The sequence below is a fragment of the Parus major genome, chromosome 4A (genome assembly GCF_001522545.3).
Source record: "Parus major isolate Abel chromosome 4A, Parus_major1.1, whole genome shotgun sequence".
NCBI lineage: Eukaryota > Metazoa > Chordata > Aves > Passeriformes > Paridae > Parus > Parus major.
In genome coordinates this window covers 6,279,979-6,292,428 of record NC_031772.1, presented here as the reverse complement: position 1 = coordinate 6,292,428, position 12,450 = coordinate 6,279,979, and the positions used below count along the sequence as shown (strand labels likewise).

At 56.6% G+C, this 12,450-nt stretch overlaps 1 protein-coding gene across 1 annotated transcript in view; it reads left to right on the top strand.

Moving 5' to 3' along the window:
* Positions 1-1,250: 1,250 nt before the first annotated feature.
* The window catches only part of AR (androgen receptor), a 35,833-nt gene continuing 24,633 nt past the window's right edge, over positions 1,251-12,450 (top strand). Inside the window, exon 1 of the mRNA XM_015626689.3 lies at positions 1,251-2,352. Within this exon, the coding sequence (XP_015482175.1) occupies positions 1,445-2,352 (908 nt within the window). The 5' untranslated portion in view covers positions 1,251-1,444. The remainder of the gene's footprint in view (positions 2,353-12,450) is intronic.

Genomic DNA, 12,450 nt, shown 5'->3' with positions numbered 1-12,450 from the left:
CAGCTTGGTGTTTCACCCACATGCAAAAGCTGATGAAGTTTCTCTGCAAATGCTTTTCCTCACTGGTGGCCAGGGAGAGCTGGGCACAGTCCTGGGGGGTGGCAGCCCCTGCCTGCAGCCATCCCACGCTGCAGCAGCCAGCAGCACTGACCCTTCCCCACCGGGGCACCAGCCCTGCTCCCCCTCCTCCAGCTGCTCTGATCACGCAGGCAGGATGGAGGACATTGCCAAATTTTGCTTGGCTGGACTTGGATTTTTATTTTTATCTTCTACAGCTTGTAAAAAGGCTTTTAAAAGATGGGATATGTCTCTCTGTTTTCCCCACAGGCTCTGCTTATTTATGACTTTTTTCCCCTTTGTCTCCAAAGGGGCTCAAAGTAACGGGTTTGTTTTAAACTCCCTCGAATGAAAATGATTCCATTCCCAGGTTGCCTGGGGATGGTGCCTCCCAGAAGTTGCTTTAGGATTGTTATTCCAGGACCAGCAAGGGGAGCTCAAGCCTTGTTTACGGTAGGTCCCACACTAATTCCCTCTGCTAAGCGAGGTGGTTTTCATCCCGGTGCGTGACCCGGGCGGGGATGCCCACGGGATGGGTCGTGCTTTGGCAGGCGGGGGCTGTGGCACGACGCGGGGCGGTGGGAGGTGGAAGCGGCCAGCCGGTCCTCAGGCAGCGACCCAAGAGCTGCGGGGGTCGGCTCGGGCCCAGCCGGGGGTGGGGAGCTGCTGAGCGCCGACACGCCAGCGCGAAAAAGAGCATTTTTCTGACCCAAGTCCGCCCAGCTGCGCCAGCTGTCAGCCGAGGGGACAGCGGGGAGCAGCCCAGCCGGCACGGGGCCCGTGATCCGCACGCACCCGCTCCATCAGCAGCCCGGCTGGGACCCGGGGCAGCCCCCATCCCCGCCCCGTCCCGCCCAGCGGGGGTCGGGGACCGGTCGGGCGCTCACCCAGAGGCCGCGGTGACGGGCGACGATCCCAGCGGGCCGGGCCCGGCAGCCACATCCAGCTCCGGCTCGCCCGCTGAGGCGCCAAGCCCGGACACTGCGGCGGGGCTGCGGCTCCAGGGCTGCCGGTGGGGCCACCCGAGCCCGGGACCGGGCGGACGCCGCGGCCACCACCGGGGGGAGGTATCACCGGGGGTGAGGTATCACCGAGAGGAGGTATATCACCGAGGGGAGGTATCACCGGGGGGAGGTCTCTCCGCCGCGCCTCCCTCCCCGCGCCCGCCCCTCGCTCCGCCGCCGCACCTGCCCGCGCCCCCGCCGACAACTTTCCCTGCCTGTTGCGCGCACCGAGCTCCGTGCCCGGCGGTCAGTGCCATGGGCGCCGCGGAGCAGCGCCACGGGTAGGCGGCCCGCGGGGGTCGGGCCGGGAGCGCTGCCAAGGCTCTCCGCCCTCTCCTCGCTCCGCCGCCGCCGCAGCGATCGCTGCCCCGCGCTCGGCGAGCATGGAGGTGCAGCTGGGGGTCGGGCGCGTCTACCCGCGACCGGCGGGCAGGACCTTCCGCGGGGCTTTTCAGAGCTTCTTCCAGAGCGTCTGCGACGCTTTCCAGCCGCCGCGAGAGGAGCCGGGCGCCGGGCAGCCGCCGCCAAACGCGCCCTGCCCGCCGAGTCCCCGGCCGCCGCCGGAGTCCCCCGCCTGCCTGCCGCCCCCGGCCGCCTGCCTGCCGGCCCCCGAGCCCCGCGCCGCCGCCAAGGCGCTGCCGGCCGCCGGCCCCGCCATGGGCTCGTCCTTCCCCTGCGCCGGAGAGCTGCGGGAGCTGCTGGGCGAGGCGGGTGCGATGCCGCTGCTGCCGCCGCCCGAGACCGAGCCGGCGGACAAGGAAGACCCGCTGGGCGACAGCGCCCGGCAGCTGTGCCGCGCCGTGTCCGCCTCCATGGGGCTGGCGCTGGAGGCGCTGGAGGCTCCGGCCGAGGCGCTGCCCCGCGAGGACTGCATGTTCGCCGTGCCCGCCGGGCCGCCCCGCGCCCCGCGCCCGCCCGCCCGCGACCCCTCGCCCGCCTTCGAGGCCGCCCTGGCCGCAGAGCCGCCCGCCGGGCCGGGGCTGCCCCGCGGCTTCGGCCGCGTCAAGCTGGAGAGCTCGGCGGGGCCGGCCGCGGGCGGCGGCTGGGGCGGCCCGTGTCGCTTCGGGGCCGAGCTGGGCCCGCCGGGCCCCGCGCCCCCCTGGCCCACCTTCTTCGCCGAGGAGGGGCAGCTCTACGGGCCGTGCCCCGAGCCGCCCCCCGGGCCCGCCGACTGTCCTGCCGACGCCTGGTACCCACCGGGCAGGGCGCCTTTCGCCGTCCCCGCTCCCGGCATCAAGAGCGAGTTGGAGCCCTGGGTCGAGGGTTACGCCGGCGCTTACGGCGACCTCCGGTGAGTATCCGAGTCCCGCAGCCCCCCGGCAGGCGCGCCCCGCGCTGTGCTTCCAGCGGCATCCTGCATCCCATCTCCCGGCAGCACCGGCATCCTGTGCCCGCATCCCTCATGGCACCTTCTGCACCCCGCATCCCACGGACACCCCGCGCCATCCCCGGCCTCCCCTCCGCCTGCCCCGCGCTCACCGCGGGTCCCGCCCCGCTGTGTCCCGGCTGTTCCCGCTTTGCTGCACCTCTCCGCTGCCGAACCTTGCCTTTTGCCGGGATGCTGTCGTTTGGGGCAGCTAGGCGGGATCGTGCCAGGAATAGCGCGGTGCACGCTCGCTGTCCCTACCGTGCTGTGAGGTCGTTGTGTTCATCTCGTTTCCTTACGCATCTGTTATCCCGCTGCTCCCGGCCGCTGGGAGCGGGCGAGATCGGGACGCTGTGCCTCGAAGCACGGACGGATCTTGACATCGAGTTAAAATCCTCCCAGCAACTTGTCTCGCCGAGAAATGCCTGCTGGGAATGCTCTGTGCAGAGCAGGAAACCCCGAATGTAGTGGCAGAGAAACATCACTTCTGCCTCGGGGCTGTTTAAGTACAGGTTGAAAATGTGTTTAAAGTAGAGCTAGAACAGGTTTTGGGAATGAACTAGGGGAGGTTTTTGTTTTTTGTTGTTTTTGTTTTTTTGGGTTTTTTTTTAGAAGTAGGATTCAATCAAAGAATAATCTTTCCTGGTGGATTAACCTCTAAAAGGAGATGAGCCATCTCTGTAAAATACCTGTACAACACTTACAGCAGTGGGCACCTGCATGCTCACCTTCCCGCACAGCAAAACATGGCCGAGCTGATGGAAATGGGAGGGACAAAGGGCTGCCCAAGGGGTTTTTTGCTGGCTCAGAGGCAATCCCATCCAGGAGTATGTGAAGCCTCACCTGGGGTTTGCATCGTGGGAGTCCTGCATCCACACACTCATCCCGTGATGCTCGGGATGCTGGGAGCAAAGGCTGAAATGAACTGTTAGATTTTACCTCTAAATTAGCACCAAGCCAGTGCACTGCCTCTGGGCTTGTTTCTGTTTTAAATGCCCACAGCTTCATTTGGGTCCTGGGGTAATTTCCACCCACACAGTGATTTGCTGGGGGACTGTACAGAGATGTCAAGGGCTTGGCAAAAGAAAAAAGAATAAAAGTAATGACAGGTCAGAAAGAGTGCAGCTGTGAGCATCATCCAGCTGGGAGCTTCGTACGTGGCAGGAGCTGTGCAAGCTCCGGGTGTGCCTCTGGAGTCTGGATAAATCTCTGCTGGAATCAGCACAGAGGAGGCGGGGAGGAATCAAGTTGGAAAACTTCAGCATTCGGATGCTGGTGATGGCAGTGCAGGTTTGTTCTGTGCGGCTCCTGCGGAGCCTGTGCAGCGGGATCCCGCACAGACAGGGAATGTCACCCTGAGCAGAGCAGGTGTGGGGTCCCAGGGAGGTCTGCAGGCAGTCTTGGAGCCTGGACGAGGCAGCAGCAGGTACATTTTGCCAGGTCTTGCCTTGGAGATAAGCGACATCTCCCTCATTCCTGTGGGAAGTGCTGTATACTCCTCTTCTTTGCAGCTCTGTTGGGTGTGCTTTGCCTGCTTCCCCTAGCAGACTTCTGTGGGATCAGCAGGGTTGGAGCTGGCACAGCAACCTTTGCAACAGCAGTGTCTTGTCCTTTGAACTCCAAGGCTCGTACAGCACTACCGTGCTGCTGCAAAGGTGTGACGGGGTGGTTTCGTCTCTCTGTGTTCAGATGGAATTTTCAAACGCCGTAAGGAAGGCGGAACACTCGTGGTCTGGCTCAAGCCATATGTGTTACTTGCTGCCAAGGTGTACATTTCATCCCAGCAAAGTCTCTGTTAGCTTTCCAACGTGCTGCTGGCCCATTCCTGCAGATTTACATTTTCTCCTGGAGCTGTGGGTGTCAGCACAGGAACAGCCTCTGCTGCTCCTGGAGCGGCCAGTCGTGTGCCAGCATCCCAGGCAGCAGCGCCTGTGAGAAGAAAGGTTTGCGGGAGCTGAGAGGCTCTGTACTAAAATTCCCTGATGGAAGGATAATTGGCTTTTGGATGTGCACCCCTGTGCTGTCTGGTGCTAGGTCCGATCTTCTGCCCTACTTGACCTTGCACATAAAGCTTTCCCCTCACAGCCTCAGAGGATGCAGCCTCAGTGTTCTGTGAGGCCAGTGAGGGGCACTTCTGGGGCTTTACAAGCCTGGGGCACTGGGCACCTCAGAGCCCTGTCCCTTAGGGTGCTGCTGGGAGCAGAGGCTCCTAGGCCCTCTTGCTTTAGAGAATAAGGAGCATTTCAAGGTGTGTTGCTCCTACTTTCTTTCCTCCCTGAATGGTCCTGCTGTTTGCCAGCAGGATCATGGCTCTTCCTTCACAGATGAAGTTCTCCCAAGCCCCAATTCTACCCTGCTGCAGTTGTGACTAGGTGTGGGTAGGTATTTTCTGAGTTAAACACCCTTTATATGACATTAAAGCAGAGCAGTTTTTAGTATTTGGGGATGTGTCAGTGTTAAGAGGTGCTTTCACATCTCAGAAACACTCTGGTTCTTAAGACAATTTGGTTTAATTTAAAGCTTTTGGTACAGTGTCCCTGACTGCACAAGTTGGGCTTAGATGTAATTAAGAAATTAATCTGAGGTTTTGTTGCTCTGTGGACTTGGAGCTGTTTGTCTTTGTGCTCTGATTGTTGCATCATTACTACCAGCAGTATTTGAGGTGACTATAAAACCTGTTTCAGGAGCAAGATGGAACATTGTCAGAATAAATCCAAGGTTCTGCCATCAGAAGACAAATTACGGTGGCGGATTGGAGGGGGTGGCCTCTGGTTTAGAATGAAATGGAATCAGAAAAGGAGCTGTTACTGAAGCAATGGAATCAAAGGGGAGAAGAGGATTTAAGGGCCTTTTGGCTCAGGAAAATCTGCTGTCCGTGTAGCTTCAGATGTTTTTAAGTGGCATTTGCTCTCACTGCTGTTACCTGGTGCTGATACTGGTTGGAATCCTGGTGTTTGCTGGTTACATCTGCCTTTGGTTCCCTTCCCTAGACTGGCTGTGGTCAGTTTGGGCCAGTGCCACGTGTTCATTCATCACCTGGCTCGATGGCTCTGTAATCGTTTCAGCTCTGTAATTGTGATAGGCTTACAGATAAAACCTGCAGTAATTCCTTCCTATGGAGGGAGGAGATAAGGCTGACAAAGAGATGAAGGGGTGAAGGGCAGCTGTTAACACCAAGAGATGGAATGAGGCGGGAGGTCGTTCTCAGGGTTGCCCTCACTCCCAGTCCATGCCCAGCAGCAGCTGCTCTGGCATCCCAGTCCCAGGAGGGCTCTGGGGACCCCCAGCACTGCACTGGCAGAACTCCAAAGCCCTTGGGAAGGAGCTGACCCTCCTGTCTGCTGCAGTCAGTGTGACCTTTCTGCTCTGGCAATTGGCCATGGGATGTAAATATTTCTTTGAAGACAAGAGGATCATGGCAGAACGTCGTGTGGGCAACCAGTCCCTTTGGACACAGCTGTCCCTTACTGCTGGGAAGAGGAGATGTGTCTCTGTCAGGGGCTGGGCTGAGGGTGCACAGCATCTCTTTGCCTCTTCACTGCTCAAAGGCAGACTTTGCCCCATCCTCCCCTAGGCTTTCCCATCCTATTTTCCAAATGTCTTGAATTTTTGAGCTCTTACAGCCTCTGGATGCTGGTTCTACAGTCAGTGAGTTTTGCACCCTGGTTCCTCTCAAGTGCTGGTTGCAGTGGAAGGACAGGCGTTATGTGGCACTTGGTATTGGAAGCAGCAGCTGAGAAATCAGAAAATTTTGCTGTAGAAACCATCCACAAAAAGCTTTAAGAGTGTTGGTGGGTCGGAGTCACACAGGTATTTTGTGTGTTTTCCCGAGGTTTCAGGGCTGGATGTTGTGCAGGATCTGCTCGTGGCAGCTCTTCTCCTGCTTATGCAGCTTTTACATTCTTCCCGCTGTTTACAGATTCCTGGGATTTATCCATTGCACAGATGAGCTGTGCTTTGCACCACTCCCTGCAGCCAGTCTGGCATAACCATTGGTTTTCCTTCTAGGAGAACTTCATTCCAGACTGAGAGCCAGTTAACAATGGGAAGTGCTTTGGTGCTGCTTCTGGGGACCGAAGAGCGTGTCAAAACACTGATTTGGAACGAGGAATAGAGCATGTTTTATAGGACAGGGGTCACTCCCAGGTCAGGATTCCCACTGCAGAGATGGGTTTTTCCCCCAGGACAAGATCCCTACCATGGGCACAGGTACCAGCCCCTGGGGATGGGCATCCATGGGCTCTGGAATCGTGTCCCAGTGGCACGGAGCCCACGATTCCTGGAAGTCACTGCCTGTGTCCCCTTTCTCAGAGCGAGGAAGGTGTGGGACAATCCCGGAGGAATGAAAGCAGAAACACTGTAGCGAGGCAGCGAATGTGAGCAGCATCCCAGGGGCGATGCCAGCTCCAGCACCAGAACCCTTCAAGGCCGTGCCAGGCTCCAGCAGAGACAAGAGCCAGCTCTGTGTCCGTGCCAGCCGTCACCTCCGGGTCCCAACGGGAGCAGATTGCGCTTGGGCAGGGGGAGGAACAGGCACAGCGGAAACTGGAGCAGGTCAGGAGTCAGTCTGTGCAAGGCAAGGTGGGGGCATGCTCCTGAGCTGGGAGAAAAGCTGGAAACACCACCATGTATTGCAGGAAAAAGTCACAAAATTCCCTAAAATATTGAAAATCTTGTGGTCGTGTTTTGGTGTGACCAAAACAGTCTCATCCCATGGGGTTAAGAACAATTTGTAGCAGAGAGCAGTAGCTCTGTTCTTTGTGTTTTTCTGTCATTCTCATGAATTTCACTCTTGGCACAAACCTTCATTCATATTTTATAAATTGCTTGTTTGAAAGTGGCTGTCCCAGTTTGCCAGTTCTCCACTGCCAGTTTCTGTCTAGACTTGGAGCACTCACTGGAGGCTGCCGGGTTGGTGTTTGCAGTGGATACTTTCTGCTAGTGATTGTGGACTAAATTACAAAAGAAAGAAATTGTATTTATTTTATCACCCTGTGGAACATTTAAAATTTATCAAATGAGTGTTTACTGAAAGAAAACTATTCAGTGGGAGACTTTCTATGACTTCTAGTAAAAACTGTTTGTTTCTGAGAGCTGCCCTGGTAGATCCCAGAGATCTGTGCAGCTATAGATGGCTCTGGAACTTTGGAAATATATAGGAAAAGTGAAGATTCCTCCTTGCACAGCTCCTCAGCCTCATTGCTTTGTGCAAGTTAATTTTCTTTTTGGAAGATTTTCTGCAAAAGAAAATCTCAGACTGATGCAAAGCAAGTGCCACAAAGCCACCTTGGAGAGCCTGGGCCAGCTGGGGAGGGCAGCTTGGTGCCACCACGTGCACGTAGTGATGTGGCACAGGGGACACAGGCACCTCCCATTGGGGTCATCATTGGGTAGGACATGAACATTGACCAGAGTGATCTGCTCTCACCTTGGATGAGCCCAGCTCTACACCATGTTCACAGGAAAACAGCAATGGCAACGCTTCCTGTGGGTGTACTGGATCCTTTCCAGCTCTTTCTTTTCCTCCAGAGATCCAGCATACAGCATGCACAGGAGGCAGATGTCCCATCTCCTGCTGCAGCAGAGCATTTTTGCCTGGTAAACAATTAAGAGGCTGATAGGGTCACATCACCCCTTAGTGGGTGGCAGTGCAGGCGTGCCCAGTGGTGGCCTTGGCAGAGGCTGGTGGCCCTGGTATCGACCGTGGCTGCACACTGTGGGGACCAGAGCCAGCCCTGTTTGCCAGCAGTAACAGCGGTATGAGGGAGCTCATTGAAATGAAAAGGAACTGGCCCAGTTGTCATGGCAAAGACTTGTGACGGAGGTTCTCCATCCATATTCTCTCGCTGTTACCACTGCTGCCTGCCTTCCCTCATCTGCCTGTGCTACTCATCCATGTCCAGCCACAATCCCCCTGTGCCTGAGGGGCAGAGGGAGGGATGAACTTCCCTGGGGAGGTCTCCCTGTGGGTGGCCAGCTCACCCTGGCCAGGTGCCTGCAGTGGGCAGTGCTCACTGTGGGTACTGCGGTGTGTGCTTGTGCTTTGTTCTGCTTTAAGTCAAGCCATTGCAACCCTGATTCTTCTCACCAGCGTTTTAAAGGGAGATTCAAAGTACCCTCTAACAGTAATAAAAATGCTCCCAGTAGTAGTACTTTACTGCTGAAGCACTCATGAGCAGCGATTCATTCAGCCTCCAGGCAACTGTGGAAAAAGGAATTGTCTCTTTTTGTCGGGCAGGGGCTGAGGTTTGACAGCAGCCCCTTGGTGTGTGAGTGGTGCAGCGCTGGGGTCCTGGGGGGCTGTGCTGGCTCTGTGCTGGGTGCTGGGGACTGTCCTGCAGCAGCATGCTGGACTTTGTTCCCCATCCATTGGCCCTTTCACCTCCCCTGGCCCCTTGTGCAGCCCCTGGAGAGGTTTTGTAGGAGAGGGGTTGCAGCATCCGCACCCCGGGATCGCGAGCAGCTCCCCGGGGACCTGTGTGGGATGGGAGGGCAGGCTCGGGTTGGCTTGGCTCAGCTTGGCTCAGCTGCTCTCGTGGTGCTGCTTGCTCCCCGGTTAGTGCAGCCTGAACAGAGGCCAGAAAGAGCAAGGTCACCCGCTGTGCTCTGGCTCGGAGCTCCCCAGTCCCCGCCCAGGGACGCCTCTGCAAATAGTGAGAACAAAGTCAGGTGCTGACACGTCCTCAGAAGTGTTGGGATTGGTTTGTAGGGACACAGACCTCAGATTAAGTGATTTGCAGTAATAGAAATAATCTTAAAAGTAGAAGCCAGTTCCCCAGGTATTTATAGCTTCTGCCCTTTTCCCGGGCCACCAGGCCCCAGGCAGCTCGGGTGTCCACAGGGGTGGATTACAGCCATGCTTTCCACAGGTGTCCTGCTGGCTTCCCTGTGCCATCCCAAGGAGAAGGGAGCCCATTCTAATAAGTCAATAGTGTTTTGTGGGATGAGCCCCTGTTTCTGCTGAAGGGGCCAGTCTGTCGAGTTGCCTGGGGCTGCTGGGGGCTGGGTGGACCAGCTGAGCACCTCATGACAGGAAAGGCAGCTGTCACTTCCCAAACAACTCTAGGGGCAAAAGAGAAGGGTTAAGTCAACATGGGAGAGTCAGTGCAGAACCAGCAATACTGGGACACGCTTGGTGTGGGGAGGGAGCTGTGGGCAGCCTTAGCCAGGGCAAGCAGCCAGACACAGGCACATTTTCCATTTGGTGTGCCTGCCCTGAGATTTGGGTGCTCCTGGGGACACATTTGGGGTGTGCCTGGGCTGGCAGAGCCCTGCCCAGGCTGTGCAGAGCAGGAGAGCTGTTTGAGAGCTCCATGCAGAGTCTCAGCCTCCCCTCATGCACAGGGCATGGCAGCAGTCATAACGATCTACCTTTTGTGTCTGTGACAGGCGCTGCTGAGGGGATGGCTGCCTGATCCAGCCCTTGCTGGGGCCTGGAGAGTCTGGTCATAGACCCAGGGAATGGTTTTTTAGGAAGGGGCATTGAAGCCCATTTCATTCCTCTCCCCTCTGTGGGCAGGAGCGCCTCCCACTAGACCATGTTGCTCCGAGCCATGTCCTGCCTGGCTTTGTCACCTGTGGACGGGTGGTGCCTTCTCTCCCTCTGCACCAATATCCTCTGGCAGGGACTAGACATGGGCTGGCTGTAGCCAGTGGCTTTGGGAAGAACCTCAGGGCAAATCCATCTGTGTTACATCAGCATCTTCACCTTCCAGACCCCCATCCCTCTGAGTGCTTCTGGAACTGCTGTCAGCAGGAGCCATCCCTACAAAAGCCAGAGGGCAGGCTGCAGATCTCCAGAATACATTTTACAGAGGATGTGTTTAGTCCCTGGGATGAGGTGGGAAAACCCTGGAGTTTGCTTCCACCCCCCACGCTCTCTCTGCCTGGGGTGGATGGAGGGGGCTTCTTTTCTCTCCCAAAACGACACGACACTTCTTTCTCTGGTGTTTTACCAGCCCTCAGCATTTTGGCTGCTGTTACACATTTTAGCTGTGTTTGCTTCTTTGCTGGTTAGGAATGGCAGAAAAAAATGCTTTGACCTTGGCCTGTGTGCTGAGAACAGAGCCCAGGCACAAGTTTCTGTATCACAAATTTCCTCGTGAAGGCTCCTGCCTCCTCCCCCTCGCGCCAATCAGCAGAGCAGCGTCCGCACATCTCCCAACCAGCAGGGAGGGCTGGAATGGGATATCTCAGCAGCTCCGCTTTCTTCTTGAAAGGGAAATACAGGGAATGCATTTTTGTGCTGATTGGGTTGATATCTTTCATCTGGGAAGCAGTGAGGTGTATTAACTGAAAATGAAATCCCCCTGCAAAGAGAGCTCGGATGATTTATTGTTCCTCTTGAATCGTGTGTGTTCCTGTGCACATTTGTGGATGTTCATCATCTTCCCATGAACACCACACACAGATTATGTGTGTGTTCTCTTCTGCATGAGGAACATCCCCAGCCCTCACCCTGCAGGGTTCCCTCTGCAGCTGTCCCTGGAGGGCAGGCACCGTGCCGTGTGCTGCCCGCAGGAAGGAGAGGTGGCTGGAGCTCCATGTGGGCAGCACAGGGCTTGGTGTGGGATCGGCATTGCTGCTTCTCTCTGCTCAGACACTGAGAACCAGCCCCTCAACTCACCCCCACTCCCTCTCCTGCTGTCTGGCAGTGCCAGCTCTGTTAGCAGAGCAGGGCTGGGGGATGTGTGTCTGGAGCCATGGGTCTGCTGTGGACTGGAACCCCTGTGGGCTGGCCTGGGCTTTGTCCCTGTGCATGCTCCTGTGCTCCAGAACATGTGACATCGTCCTGATGAACTCAGCCTGTTCACATGGATTTCGTTTTCTGGCTCTCCGTAATTGGCTTTGTTTTCACGTGTTCCCTGTGGTCAAAAAGTCTTTTCCCTGGTAATAGGATCTTCCCCTTACAAAGAAATCTATTACTTCCCAGTCTGCTCCCCAGTCCCCTGCATCTTTAAATGGTTAGAAAAACAATAGCAGCACAGGGACTTTTTCCCTTTCTTGTTTACAGCTCAGCCTCTGCCGAAGTGCTGGGTCCTTGATTCTGGGCTGTGTTGGGGGTGGTTTGAAGAGGGAGCAGAGTACAGTGCTGGGAAGCCTGCAGGACAGAACATCCCACTGGAGCTGTGCTGAGGGTTGGGCAGAGCTGAGCTGAGATGGGAGCTAAGGTTCCAGGGGGCAGCTGTTCTCTTCTTGTTCAGTTCACCCTCCCTTTTGCCATGTGGGTGCTTAAACCCTTGGATTATGGCCCGAGTTGAAGTAGTTGTCACGTCCAGCAGGGAGAAGGTGGCAGCCTGGGGCTAGCAGGGTGGCTGGCCAGTCCCTCAATTGCAGTGAGTGGAGGGGCCCAGCATGTCCTGCAGGATCTCCTGGGATCAGCGAGGATCTGTTAACTCCTGGCCATGCTGTGCCCCTGCCCTCCTATCATTTCAGAGCTGGGGTCAAGGAGAGTGCGCAGCCACTGCGGCTGCGGCGTGTCCTAAGATGACTATCTCCCTGCTCACTCAGAGAGACTCGGGAGAACACTCTCAAGGCTGGGAGGCCTAAAATTAGATGTGGCATCTGTGTTTTGGTTTGCAGGCAGGCTTGAAAGAAAATGATTCCTGGCTGCTTTCATTCCTCGCCTGCTTGGGAAAGCTCGGCCAAGGGGTAGTGGGCAGGGCTTTGATCCACGGCGTGCCAGGGCTCTCTCTGCACATCTCCACCCAGCAGGGCCAGTCAAAACTCCAGCACGGGTCTGTGATAATGGGAGGACCACCCATGCCCACAGGTCCCTGGAGTCAGCTGGTTGTAGGGCTCTGCTCTCTGTGTTTTCCTGGGAATGCTCTCAGCCCCCAAAACAACAGGTCTGGTTGTCCCTGCCATGTGTCACTACAAGTGGTATCAAAGCACTGTTTCCCAGTCTGGGATACCCTGGGTTGCAGGTGTGTGCACTGTCATGTAGCATCCATCCATCCATCATCCATCCATCCATCCATCCGTCCATCCATCCATCCATCATCCATCCATCCATCATCCATC